Source organism: Synchytrium microbalum, assembly GCF_006535985.1.
Source record: "Synchytrium microbalum strain JEL517 chromosome Unknown SmJEL517_scf0013, whole genome shotgun sequence".
In the NCBI taxonomy this organism is placed as follows: domain Eukaryota; kingdom Fungi; phylum Chytridiomycota; class Chytridiomycetes; order Synchytriales; family Synchytriaceae; genus Synchytrium; species Synchytrium microbalum.
The window spans coordinates 448521-460703 of record NW_022158362.1 but is presented as its reverse complement, the minus strand read 5'-3'; the positions used below and the strand labels follow the sequence as shown (position 1 = coordinate 460703).

The following is a 12183-nucleotide window of genomic DNA, read 5'->3' as shown; positions in this document are numbered from 1 at the left end:
CGTATCAATCTATTAAAACGGTTTATGCGACACGTTCAGCCTCTCGGTACGGCAATTCGTTCGAGTCGTCAGGATATTCAAACACCGACTTTAACCGTTGTCATGTAGATGACTCTTGCCACCAGTATGCCGTACTATGGATGCCATAAATGCTGCTGAATGAACTCACTTGTCGCTTTGACGGATTCTTCTATATGTGTATTGGAACAGTGACTTTGGGTCGTTTTTCTTTTTTGGATCGGCTACTTCACAACAACGAGGCCCAACGCCTCCAACAGCAGATCATCTTCTCTCAATGAAAACAATCAAGGCAACTACGTCAATGGTGCAATCTCCCGTGGTTTTTTATATATCACACATAAAGGCATTATCAAACTAAATTGCAAAAAGAAGTCACAGGCTCGAAATCAGTCTAAAGCTAAACAGGCCACCACACAATTACTCTCTTCCATATTTAAAGTTACTTGGCTGCTTCGGTAACGGGTTCTACGACTAACACGGTTGATTCTACGATTTTTGGAGGCTCGTCCGCCACGGGCACCTCAGATGCATTAAGCCCTTCCGATGCCGCTGGATACGGCGCATACTTGGGCAAGACCACGGATGCATTAGTTGGTTCGAGTCTCACAGCAGCGTATACATTATTCCGACTGTTTTCCTCATATCTAGGTAAAAAGTAAAAAGAACTTTCTTAGTAACCTCAACTGTAAGCCAACCGACTAAATACTGCCTTACTGTGCGATTAAATCTCTAGCTTGTTGGCGTTGATAGAAAATAGCTCTACAAACCAAAGAAGGCAGGTTTCAGTGGGAAGGCATTAGTAGTGATGTGGGGCCTGTAGTCCATACAGCGTGGCCCACACAACCAACCCCGCTTAAACACTACTAGCGGTATGCTTTCACCGATCAATCATGCCCACAACTAACAAAGTCTCTCACCCGACGACACAAATACCAACAGCGATTACTATTCCTACACTAATGGACAGAAGGGTAGGGTTACAAACTGTTTCCGTACTGAAGGCAAGCTGGAATTGACGACGTACCCTATAATAGCTGTACCAATTGGACTAGTGGAGCGTGAGTTGGTAAGCGAATTTCGGGTACTGCGGACAAGGTTCAATGACTTACCCTGGACCAGACATAACTGCACCGAAACGACTCTACGTCTCCTTTGGATGGTGCTCTTGGTTGATCGTTGGTCTGGTTGATCTATGTTTGCGAGAAAAAAAGAGAAGCTCCCCACCACTTTGCACGGTGGCTTTGGGGGCGTGACATTTCGGCAAAGACATTTTACCTGGAGCCAAATTTAGTTCAGGCAGCCATATGCATATATTTATCCGGACAACAATAAAACACAACTATTTATCTATTTTACAGCTTTATTGGCCTTCTTCTTCTGCTTTGCTTTTCTGGGACTGCCATCACTCATAAGTGGCGGTGTGGTTTCTCGTTTTTGACGTTTGCGATCCACCTCTTCTTCACTCTCCTCCATTGCAGCAGTCTGACGAGCCATTTCAGCAGAATTGGTCGTGGCGTTCTTCCTCTTCCCTGGTCGTTTCCGTTGTAATCCATTTGTATCAAGTTCAGGCGTCTTCACTCTTATTATAGTTCGATCAAGCTTGCTTGGACTCAAGAGCGTGTCGCCTCTCGTGAATACAGAGACTGGCATTGAGACTGGCAAGCTTTTCGGTATTGGCTGTGACGAAAATTCTGCTGCGTTTATCTAAAAAAGCAATGTGAGCGATTTCAACAACAATAGCACTTTGTGCCGAGAATACTGCACTGCAACCAGAAAAGCGTATACCTTCATCCAAGGGTGCTGAAGAGCTTGTCCTGCTGTAAGTCGTTCATTTGGATCTACTTTGAGCAGCTTGCATATCATATCTTTGGCTAGTAACAAAAACGAGTTGAATACATATCACCAGGTCCCAAGGTGCCATTTTTACCATCATGAGAGATGCCCCTCCACCTGAGCAGGAAATGAATGTGTAAGTGAATTTAACCGTTAAAATCAGTAGCAACAATTTCTTCAGACTTACCATGGATTCTGAAATGCAAACTTTCCACGTCGAATCTGTTCAATCATACTGGGCGGTGCGAGATCATCAGAGAAAGGGGGATAGCCACATAGACATATATATAGCACAACTCCTAAAGACCACAAATCAATCGCTTCTGTATATGCACGTTCTCCTTTTGCCAATACTTCAGGAGCCGCATAGTTGGGCCTGCGAAACGAGAGGTGCCGAGTGAAATTTAAGTCAGTATTCTTATATGTGGAGGGTGAGCAAGGAGTGTACATACGTCCCACAGAGCGTTTGCATCACGGTTTCGTCTCCGATTACCAACCTCGCAAGCCCGAAATCTGATATCTTTACAGTCATGTCACCAAGGTCCTTTGATACCATCAATACGTTCTCAGGTTTCAAATCTCTATTGGAGTCGGGTGTGCTTCAATACCAACACGAAATGAACCAGTTCGGGCAGATTTTACTGACCTATGTACAATGCCACGTTCGTGTAGATATTTGATGGCAGACAGCATCTGTATCATCACTTGACGAGTCTGCTCTTCTGTGAACTTTGTAAGTTGCGTAATCCTGTCAAACATTTCTCCACCGGGCACCTATACATAGAAAAGTTTCAGATTGCAATGCCTTTTGATACTACAAGTCCAAATATAAACTCACGAGCTCCAATACTATATACACTTGCTCTGCATCTTCATATACATCAATAATCGATACGATATTGTCATGTTTCACACCAAACATGATTGATATCTCATCCTTCAAATTAGTCACAAACTTTGGCTTTAGGTGAAAGCGTCGTTTGTCTATGACTTTAATGGCAACGTGGTCGCCTGTTTCGTTGTCGGTGGCAAGCCGAACCGACGCAAAGTTTCCGCTAAAGAAACAGGCATTGGTAAAGATTGTACAAGCGAGTCAATAGGGCGTCGAAAACAATCGTACCTGCCGAGTTCCTTATCAAATGTGTATGCATCCGCTATCGTGTTGGCATTCCTGACAGACACAGCTGATGCAGGTGGCGGAGGTGCTTCATATTTGAAGAACTTGCCTTCAGGGCCGCCTTGGGCAAGCTTGAACAATTGAATTGTGTCTCCATCCTGAAGCTTGACCACATTCGACTTTCCAATCTTGGTGCCGTTCACATATGTTCCATTCGAGCTAAAGATAGACCAGTCAGATTCATTTCAAAACATAAATAAATAACAAGTAAAGAAAGACGCATACCTTGTATCTTCTAGGAAACAGCAATCTTCACTTCTTCCCTTTTCCTCATCAAACATCTTTTTGAAGAATACAAGGCAATGCCTATTACTGATTTGAGCTTCATTTATGACAACATCACATTCTAGGTTGCGTCCTATGAGAATGCCACTCGGCCTCTTGGACATGTTGGGCTTCTTATGTAAGACAACATCTGAAACGAGCCTGCTCAAAGCAATGAGCTTGCCATAGTTCTCTCCATCGTCGTCACCTTGATGATGTGACATCGGTATGGACGCCTTCTCATGCGAAATGGCCGCAGGTGCAGCTTCTTCCTTGTTTTTCATTGCTGGTGACGTTTGTTGCAATTAGTGACGCATCCGTCTGTAAGGCGACTAAGAAACTTCAAATTCAAACCATTTTGAATGTATATTTTCGTGCTTTAGAACTTAATTGCCTGCAGGACTTTCCTGACTGAATCCTGACTGAAAGTAATTTGGAGCTTTGGTTGGGCTAGCTTGTCGACATTCGTCACATTTTCAGTAGAAGTGACAGGCGAGGTACATGTTAAATTGCTCAATTCATCTTGGGAATGCAGTCACTAGGCACAATTCGGCTAAAACCTCGCATGTTAGTTGCCAATCAAGCAAGACCAAACTTCTCACATTCCCGTTTCCTTTTTCAAAAGGATTAAATCGACTGAATTAAAAGTCGTTACCATCTTTCATACTCCAAGAATGGCCGAAATGCAGCTGGAAACTATCCTAGAGTACCAACTACGTGTAATCGCCGTGAAAGGAGCAGCTCTAAAGTACGATGTCGACCAAGAGGAACAGGAAGAACAAGCTCGACTTGCTGCAATCGCTGCATTGGAGAAAGGAGTTCAAGTGCCGGAACCTCAGCCCAATGATAACGTAGCCCAACCGTATTCAGTGAAACCCCCCACGACCACTCAACAACCGTCACCACCTAGAAAAATCACCATGACTTCCGCTCAAAAGTACATCACGATCATGGCCATCATGGCTGCAAACCTCCTGTTTACGTTGGTGTCTTCATCAGCGCCAGTATCAAATCAAGCCGTGTCTAAAGAGTTAAAAGCCGGCTCACAATTCGTGTGGGTCTCTGTTGCGTTTCTGCCCACAGCTGGAGGTTTGCAACCAATATTACCTACTCTGTCAGCAATTCTCGGAACTAGGAATCTGTGTGTTTTATCTGGTCTAGTGTGGATTTTTGGCAACCTATTGTCCGCGTTGGCTACAAATTTCCCTATATTTTGTCTTGGAAGAGGGCTAGCTGGAGCTGCCTTTGGTGGATGTATGCTTTTGCCATACCTGATTTTAATCAGTAAGTCCCTCACTTGTAGATTTGTCCTCCGACATTGTCATTTCTGAACGTGACTTTTTTTTGCACCATCAAACAGAAATCGCACCTTCCAAAGACGAAATCACACGATTATTCGCGATCATGTCGGTGTGTTCCAATATTGGCAATTTCACTGGTCCAATCATTGCTGGTGCACTCATCTCCCAAGTTGGATGGAGAAGTGTATACTATTGGTCCTTGCCCGTCGTGCTCTGTATCATCATGCCTGGATTTGCTATCGGTCTACACAATACCAACATTGACGGTGACATATCTCAACTGAAGAGTGCTCAAGCTACCGCCAATGACTGGATTCAGAAACCATTGGCGAAATTCATAGCTTTCGTGCGCAAGTTGACTACTCTGGATTGGCTTGGTACTGGAGTTACCATTGCATTTGCCCTTTGTGTTCAAATGGTGTTCAGTTATACGTCGCCGATATTTGGTTGGACGTCGGCCATAACTGTAGGACTGTGTGCTGGTTCTGTGTCGCTCTTCTTGCTACTAGTACTGGTAAGCATATGTCGATTTTTCGGTAATGCACTTTTTGGTTCGTGCTAGCCACTTTTGAAAACACTAACGCGGGCTTGATTAGGTTGAACTCAATGTTGCCAAGAACCCTATTATACCCAAGCAAGTATTCGCATACAGAAATTACAATACGAGTTTCATATACCTACAAGGGATGCGTGGAATATTTGGAGCGTAAGTTTATTCGCGTCCTCAATCTCAGATCATGTCCAAGTTACAGAGGTCCCTAACAATCAAATCTTTTAGGGCTTTTGTCTTCCTGCCCATTTTCGTGCAAATTGTTCGGTATGAATTTTTTCCATCTGCGACAAGCCAGAAACCAAAAAAACCTGACTTGTGGGTGTACGATAGGAACAATAATGTGCTCGTATCAGGCCTCCTTGTAGCACCTATGGCAACCGGAGTCATATTAGGTAGCGCCGTCGCAAATGCCATTGCCAAGAAAGACGGCTACTTGCAATTTCTTATGGTCATCGCTGGTGTTTTGGGCACCATTGGTCTTGGCTGCTTTACGCTTCTCCACCCGTCATCATCTGATGTGTCTATCGCGTTCGTTGGAATTGTTATTGGCTTGGGTCTTGGAGTGTCTTCTATCACGAACTTTGTGTATACGGTCATTTTACCGAAGCAGTTGACTCATGGAGGCGCCAGTGCCGCTGGTGGACTCGCCACTTGCTTTACTGGAGTGCTACTCAGTATCATGTCTTCTGTAATGAGTAGAACTGCTCAGTCTGGGTTTGGCAATTTGATGGCTAATCCAACCTACTCTGTGAGTATACTGCGTTCGTAGTCTAGATTTTTTGTGTGTTGATGTAGAGAGAGTTCACGGCTTTACTAACACTAACATTTTTTTGGAATAGGCCCAACTAGCTTTATATCCAGTCATTCCATACGATTCAATACCGGATCTACCTCAGCCTCTCCGTGATCAAGCGTAAGTGAAATTTACATGTGGTCAACAAGGTTGACTTTTCTTCACAAAAACCCATTGCATTCGCATCTTTAGCGTACAAATTTGGGCGAACGCCACAACGTCAACCTTCCTCTACATGATGGTTTGCTCCGCTGTTTGCTGTGTGAGTGCTATGGCCATGAAGAATGTTGGAGAAAAGAAGGGCGACGAACGAAAAGCCTGGTCGATATCACTGAGGATTTGGAAATTTATTACGTGTAGTTAATTGTAAATATGTGTTATGTGCTACGTTTTGATAACAAGCCGCTTGCGACAGCTCCTCGTGTGGTTTTCGGTTTCGACGCAACCCCGATCCGTGTGTAAATCGTGATCCAGCCAACATCTAGGTTTTGCAAGTTGAATTCGCTTAGAAAATCAGCATAAATCGATACCACCGCCATCACCGACCGCGTTGTAATTCACTTCGATTTCTGGAGTTGGTGTCTGGATTTTGCGAAACGCGAAACACCCAAAGAACAAGCTGCCCAACAACACGGCCACCACCAGCAGTCTACAACATGGAATCACCAAGTACGTATAAGCAAGAGAGACTTTTTTGGTTACTTTTTTAATGTACCTGTTGCTGATTTCAAGCTTTGCAACACATTGATAACATTGTTTTAAACTCAGCTGCAGCAGCATCTTCCATTTGTGAAACACCACAAACTCCCACAACCCACGCGGCTACAGGATCTATAAATTATAGTGGAAGCTCGCCAGGCACTCCTACCACCCCGGTTTCAGTCGTATCACGCTCGAAATCTTATCAAACAATTCCGATCTCCGACTCCACGCCTATTCACAGCTTACCAGTCGAGTTGCTTCTCAAAATATTCTCACATCTGGACTACAAATCCATAACACGATCTACGCAAATATGTCAGTTATGGTGTGAGCTGTTATATGCAGCTCCAGAGTTCTGGACGAGGCTCGATCTATCGAATCGGTTTGCTATGGGAAGTGAGAAGCCTGTTATTACTTCACCAATTGAAAGGACGTTGGAATTACTGCTGACTGCAGGACCATCCGCTCCACGATTTGCAAAACTCAAGCACTTGTCCTTGTCGTGTACGAATGTGGATTTAGAAGTCTTTGGCTTGTCACAGTTTAGTTGTCCTGCATTCAAGTCATTGACGCACTTGTCTCTGAACGGATGGTAAGCTTTCTAGTGCAGCGCAATCGAGTGATTCTTGATGTATGTTGTTGTTTTTTTGGCTAAACACACCCTTTTCTTTTGAATTAGCTCAAGTGTAGAACCTGGCTCTCTAATGTACTTGCAACATCTACCTTCACTGACAAGTCTGGATCTAAGCCACTGTGAACAAGTCGATGATACAGCGCTCGAAGTCGTGTCGTATAGCTGCCCAAACCTAACACAAATTAACCTGTCATACCTCTTCCGAATTACTGCCTTTGGGATCAATCGACTCTTCCGTTTACCTATAGAATCAATAAACATTATGGGATCGCCACGAGTAAAAACATATCCATGGGGCCTAGAAAGATCTTCTAAAGCCATACTCCCATTGAGAGAGCTTCAGATTGGTGAAGATGCTAAAGTGCAAGGTCGCGGATACTGGCTAGTTTGGTGTGTCTTTACATTCTCGTTTTCGACACTCAGCCAAATCTGTCCGCATCTTGTAAGTCATAGAGCGATGGTGTTTGGCAAAAAAACGACTAAAACGTGATCTAATAAGTCTTCATGTCTCAGGAAGTACTCAAACTTAATTGTGTAATATTCGACAGTGAACCCAACGCGCTATCTCTGTTATTCGCTGGCTGCCAGAAGCTCAAGCAATTGAGTTTGGTCGTTGATCGAGCATCCATTCCCATATTAGTAGAGCATGCAGAACGTATGAAGAAACTAGACACCCTCGAAGTCACAGTCCACATTGGAGTTAGTGCAGACTTGGTGACGAGTTTGGTGGACTCCAAGGTATGTTTTGCCTCAAGCCACAGCTGTGTGACAGCAAAAAACTGACCTGCTACCTGGTACCATAGGCCCTGACGAAACTCACCGCCTTGAAATTCCATTCCAAACACACCAGTGTAGTAGCAAACGATGCAACCTTCTCGAATCTGATTGAGACAACATCGAAATTGGAGTACTTGGAACTCAATGCTTCCGAGCTGTCTCCCACTGGATTATCACCACTAGCCACAGCAACTGCACCCAAATTGACTTCGTTGCTACTGCACCATGCGGCTATAGCTCCCGAAACATGCAAACAGCTAGCAGCTGGATTCACTACTCTCCGGGAATTGGCCATCTCGAATCTGTCATCTCGATTATCAAATGGTGGCAGTACCCGATTGTCGTATTTAGCTCCACTAGCAGGAACACCAATGACGAAAACACTACGTAAATTAGAATTGAGTGCTCATCGAGGATTCTCCGATCACGATTTGGCTAAGCTTGTCTCGTCATTGCCAACGCTACAATGGGCCGATTTATCTTTTGCTTTTGTGTATATAAAGACCCTTGACGCTCTCGGAACTACCTGTACTGGACTACTGTATCTCCGTCTAGCACGTTATCCACCTCCCGTGACTCCACGGCCATCTACAGCAGCAGCTTCTCGACCAGCTGGCGGAATGGTAACCGCAACACCCAATAACAATCTAGATGCCGCTATAGTAGCTACCCCAGGTGACGATGAACGCCTATCCAACATCCAATGGGCCGCTTTACGGGAATCCGATCGTGCCAAACCACCAAAATCAGGCTCAAAAGCTCTAGTACATTTCGCTAAAACCTACGGTCAAAAGCTGCGAGTCTTTGACTTGAGTGGTAATGTAGGATTGAATGATGATACTCTGGTTCAGCTATCTGGTTTGAAACAAGTACATACGTTGTTTGTTGAACAGATTGGGTCGATATCGTCAAAGGGACTGGTACACTTTTGTGAGACAAAATATGGATCTTTGCGACGTGTCTATTTGAGAGGGTGCCGCAACGTCAAGCTCAGTTGTATTGACGTGAATTTCTTATCACGGGGCCTTGAAGTTGAAGTGGTGTTGGATGGTACTAGAGTAGGTGCTGGTGGTGCTGCTTCTGGGACTATTGTTGGACTGTAGATAATAGATAGATATATATAGATATCTTTTTTAAATTAAGAAACATATACGAGATAGAATCGCACGTGCTATTATCTCAACTAGTTCACGAGGCACCGACGGCAAGGGACTTGTTTGATTTAATTGAGTCGGTAATTGACGGAAGGAAATCGCTCTCTTATCTTGTTCGTTATGGTTACGCCTCTCTGGTCTATGGTACGTACTGTCCATCGCTCGGTCGCATATGGCCAGTGTATGCACGAGACGCAGCATTCGGACCTCGCAGGAGCTCCCCTCTCTTCTAAGGACTGTACGTAGATAATTTGAGTATTTCTTGCTTGTTCATCATGGTGCACTATGGACTTGCTTTGCTCCTTTTATTGTCAAATCACTCAAAGCTTCACCAACCATTCGTTGTTTACACAAGAATTTATCGTAAATCCACCATTATTGATTGTGCTCATCACTCTACAGGTGCCTCTCTCAGGAATTCCTGTGGTTTGGTGCCTTCTGCCAACATCTACAGCCCAATTTCAGCTTTTGTCTGCTTGCATTACAAGACGATATACACATCCTCCAAACTGCCATCATTGTCCTTCTGAAATCTCAAAGACTGGCACTACTCCATCAAACTAGTGTCATTGAAACGACTTGTGTGTCTCATGTCGACTGCCCGGCCAGCTTTGAAGAAAATGGTCACCCACAAGATAGCATTTGGCAGGTTTGTCGGGTCTTGATGGTTCGCCATTGAGGCAAGAGGGAGAAACCAGCGAGCTCATGGTTGTTCACCTTCTTCGAAGATTCTGTTATGCAGAGTTTTCGTTCGCCGAATCCCGGGCTGGATTGTGGGGAGCGTCTATTCGAATGACTGGTCGGGCACTCGATGGACCGTCATATTTGCTCTCCAAGCTTTTGATTATTTGAGTGTGACGGAAGCTTTTGATGTTGAACGAGATCATGAACTCAGAAAGTCTCGGGGTTATGGATACACACAGCGGTGCATGTGTGCCTTCATTTGGAGCTTGGTAGCTCTGTCATAACAGATTAGTTTGATTTCAAAGTACTTTGAACATAATTAATGTTGTCGTCATGGATGCTTTTTCGCTCATAGCAGCTTTGGATATTCGAGTAGCTTCTCAACTGGCGTCGGTGGAGCGTCTAACCATTGTTATTGGCAGCCTGGGGTCTCAAATGGCCACCACTAGTCCAAAACAAACTGGTGGTATTGGAATTGTCTTGTTTTATGGCTTCATTCTCTCAATCAACCAAGGCATTGACTGCCCGGCCAGCTTCGAATTGGAGGGGTCGCCACCTCTCGAGACATTATTGCGGCACTTTTTGACGGGTCCTAATGGTTCGCCATCGGGGCGCGAAGAGCCACCAGCGAGTTTCATGGTTGTCTCTTCCCGAAAATCTGTATTACTACAGATTTTTGTCTGTCAAGAGTAGCTTGTCTGAGTCGTGGTGGACGTCCAGTTCGAAAGTCTGGTCGGGCACTCGATTGCCGTCACAATCGCTCCTAGAGCTTGTGAAATGTTGAATGTGTATCAGCCTTTGAGTATAGTTTCAATATGTGTCTGGTTTTTTTGGGCATTTCCATATTCTCATTTCAACTGATAGGTATCGACTGAACGGCCAGCTTTCGAGTTTATCCTGGCACCACTCGTACGTGTCGTTTTGACGGGTCTTGATGAGCGCTTGTCTCTTAAAGACAACACTCTATCAGGATGCAAAGGGAATGCAGCGAGTCATGCCCTTCTCTTTCCGAACTTCTGCGTGCAGATTTTCGTCCCAACCGGTCAGCCCGTCTGATTCGTGCCGCCGGTCCATTCGAATGTCTGGCCGGACACTCGGTGTACCGTCACAATTGCTCTTGCAGCTTGTAAATAATCAAATAGATCATTGGACTGTTTTTGCCTAACGTTTTGTACCTTTTTGATTACTGTTTGTCTATATTACAAAATGCCAATAATAAACACTACCACTACTACTACTGCTACTACTATATCAGCTCCAAATTACTTTTTCTTTTGAGGCCTCCTACGTCTCGTAAAGTCAGCCTTCTTTGCCTGAATCTCATCAAACTTCTTTTTCAGGTATTGGGACTTTTCAGCATCTTGCAACAACTCTTCCACCAGATTCTGTTTTCGTTGTTTACGTGGTATTCTAGCTGAATAAAATTCTGCAGGACCTTCTACAATCGTTCCGATCTAGTTCAATCGTGTTTGATTCAGTGTTTTTTGGTCAGTCAATACAACACACTCGAACGCAAATACCTGAAAGAACTTTGGCAAGTCCTTCGCCGTCTTCTTATCCTGCCTCTTATAAAACCTCTTTGGATCTAGCACATGTCGATTCTTTAATATCTGTAAATCTCGTTTGATTTCGGGGGTGATGTCTGTTGCTGGCATATCAAACCATTTGGGGCCAGCTGTTTCAGGACCTGCTGTGGTTGATTTGGTTTTCGAATCGGGGAGCTGAGATACGTTGAAGGGTATATTGGTGGTTTGGGTTGTTGGTGCCGACGATGGATTCAGTTTTGATGTTTTGATGCGAGCGACACCGTGTTGATCTTTATCGAAATAAGGGTGCGCGGTTGGGATTCCAGAGTTGATTTGTACGGGCCTATGTAATTTATGTAGGTGGTTTAGCCTATACGGTGAGAGTAAAGTCAAGAAAGCTTGCAGAAAAAAAACGACATTTACATTTGAATAACGTCCAGTTCCGGAACAGGCTTCACTGCTGATGATGATTTAGTGTTCCGCCTCTCTTGCAAGGCTACCATTGACCTCTGCAACCAGTCGTCGTCCATCTCCATAGAAGTCATATTTAATCGAAAAAAATGGTACACTCCTGATCACAATAATTGAATATAGAAACTCAACAACACCGTAACCCGAGCGTGTCTGTGAATATATACTATATATCAATCGTGTCAAATTACAGAAAAACGTGTCAGATCGAAACTACAATGTACAAAAGTAAAATCAGGTGTCAGAGGTTGTTAGGCTATGCCACGACAACACAGATCCTTCCTCCTCATCGT

At 44.3% G+C, this 12183-nt stretch overlaps 4 protein-coding genes across 4 annotated transcripts; 2 read left to right on the top strand and 2 right to left on the bottom strand.

The window, feature by feature from the left end:
* Positions 1 to 1368: 1368 nt before the first annotated feature.
* Positions 1369 to 3579, bottom strand: SmJEL517_g02916 (uncharacterized protein; the record flags this gene model as incomplete). The annotated part of the gene is made up of 9 exons (XM_031168844.1): positions 1369 to 1725; positions 1807 to 1892; positions 1949 to 1971; positions 2042 to 2230; positions 2307 to 2435; positions 2501 to 2628; positions 2693 to 2909; positions 2975 to 3190; positions 3257 to 3579. 9 exons carry the CDS (start codon positions 3577 to 3579, stop codon positions 1369 to 1371), a joined length of 1668 nt encoding a protein of 555 aa, XP_031025177.1.
* A 390-nt stretch (positions 3580 to 3969) lies between these two features.
* SmJEL517_g02915 (uncharacterized protein) lies at positions 3970 to 6306 on the top strand (the record flags this gene model as incomplete). Its single annotated transcript, XM_031168843.1, has 7 exons — positions 3970 to 4579; positions 4656 to 5110; positions 5193 to 5302; positions 5375 to 5413; positions 5480 to 5897; positions 5989 to 6062; positions 6135 to 6306. 7 exons carry the CDS (start codon positions 3970 to 3972, stop codon positions 6304 to 6306), a joined length of 1878 nt encoding a protein of 625 aa, XP_031025178.1.
* Positions 6307 to 6598: 292 nt separating this feature from the next.
* Positions 6599 to 9158, top strand: SmJEL517_g02914 (uncharacterized protein; the record flags this gene model as incomplete). Its single annotated transcript, XM_031168842.1, has 5 exons — positions 6599 to 6611; positions 6711 to 7236; positions 7324 to 7720; positions 7792 to 8016; positions 8082 to 9158. The coding sequence occupies 5 exons, from the start codon at positions 6599 to 6601 to the stop codon at positions 9156 to 9158; spliced, it is 2238 nt and encodes a 745-aa protein (XP_031025179.1).
* Positions 9159 to 11155: 1997 nt separating this feature from the next.
* On the bottom strand, positions 11156 to 11964 carry SmJEL517_g02913 (uncharacterized protein; the record flags this gene model as incomplete). The annotated part of the gene is made up of 3 exons (XM_031168841.1): positions 11156 to 11347; positions 11414 to 11762; positions 11843 to 11964. The coding sequence occupies 3 exons, from the start codon at positions 11962 to 11964 to the stop codon at positions 11156 to 11158; spliced, it is 663 nt and encodes a 220-aa protein (XP_031025172.1).
* Positions 11965 to 12183: the final 219 nt, after the last annotated feature.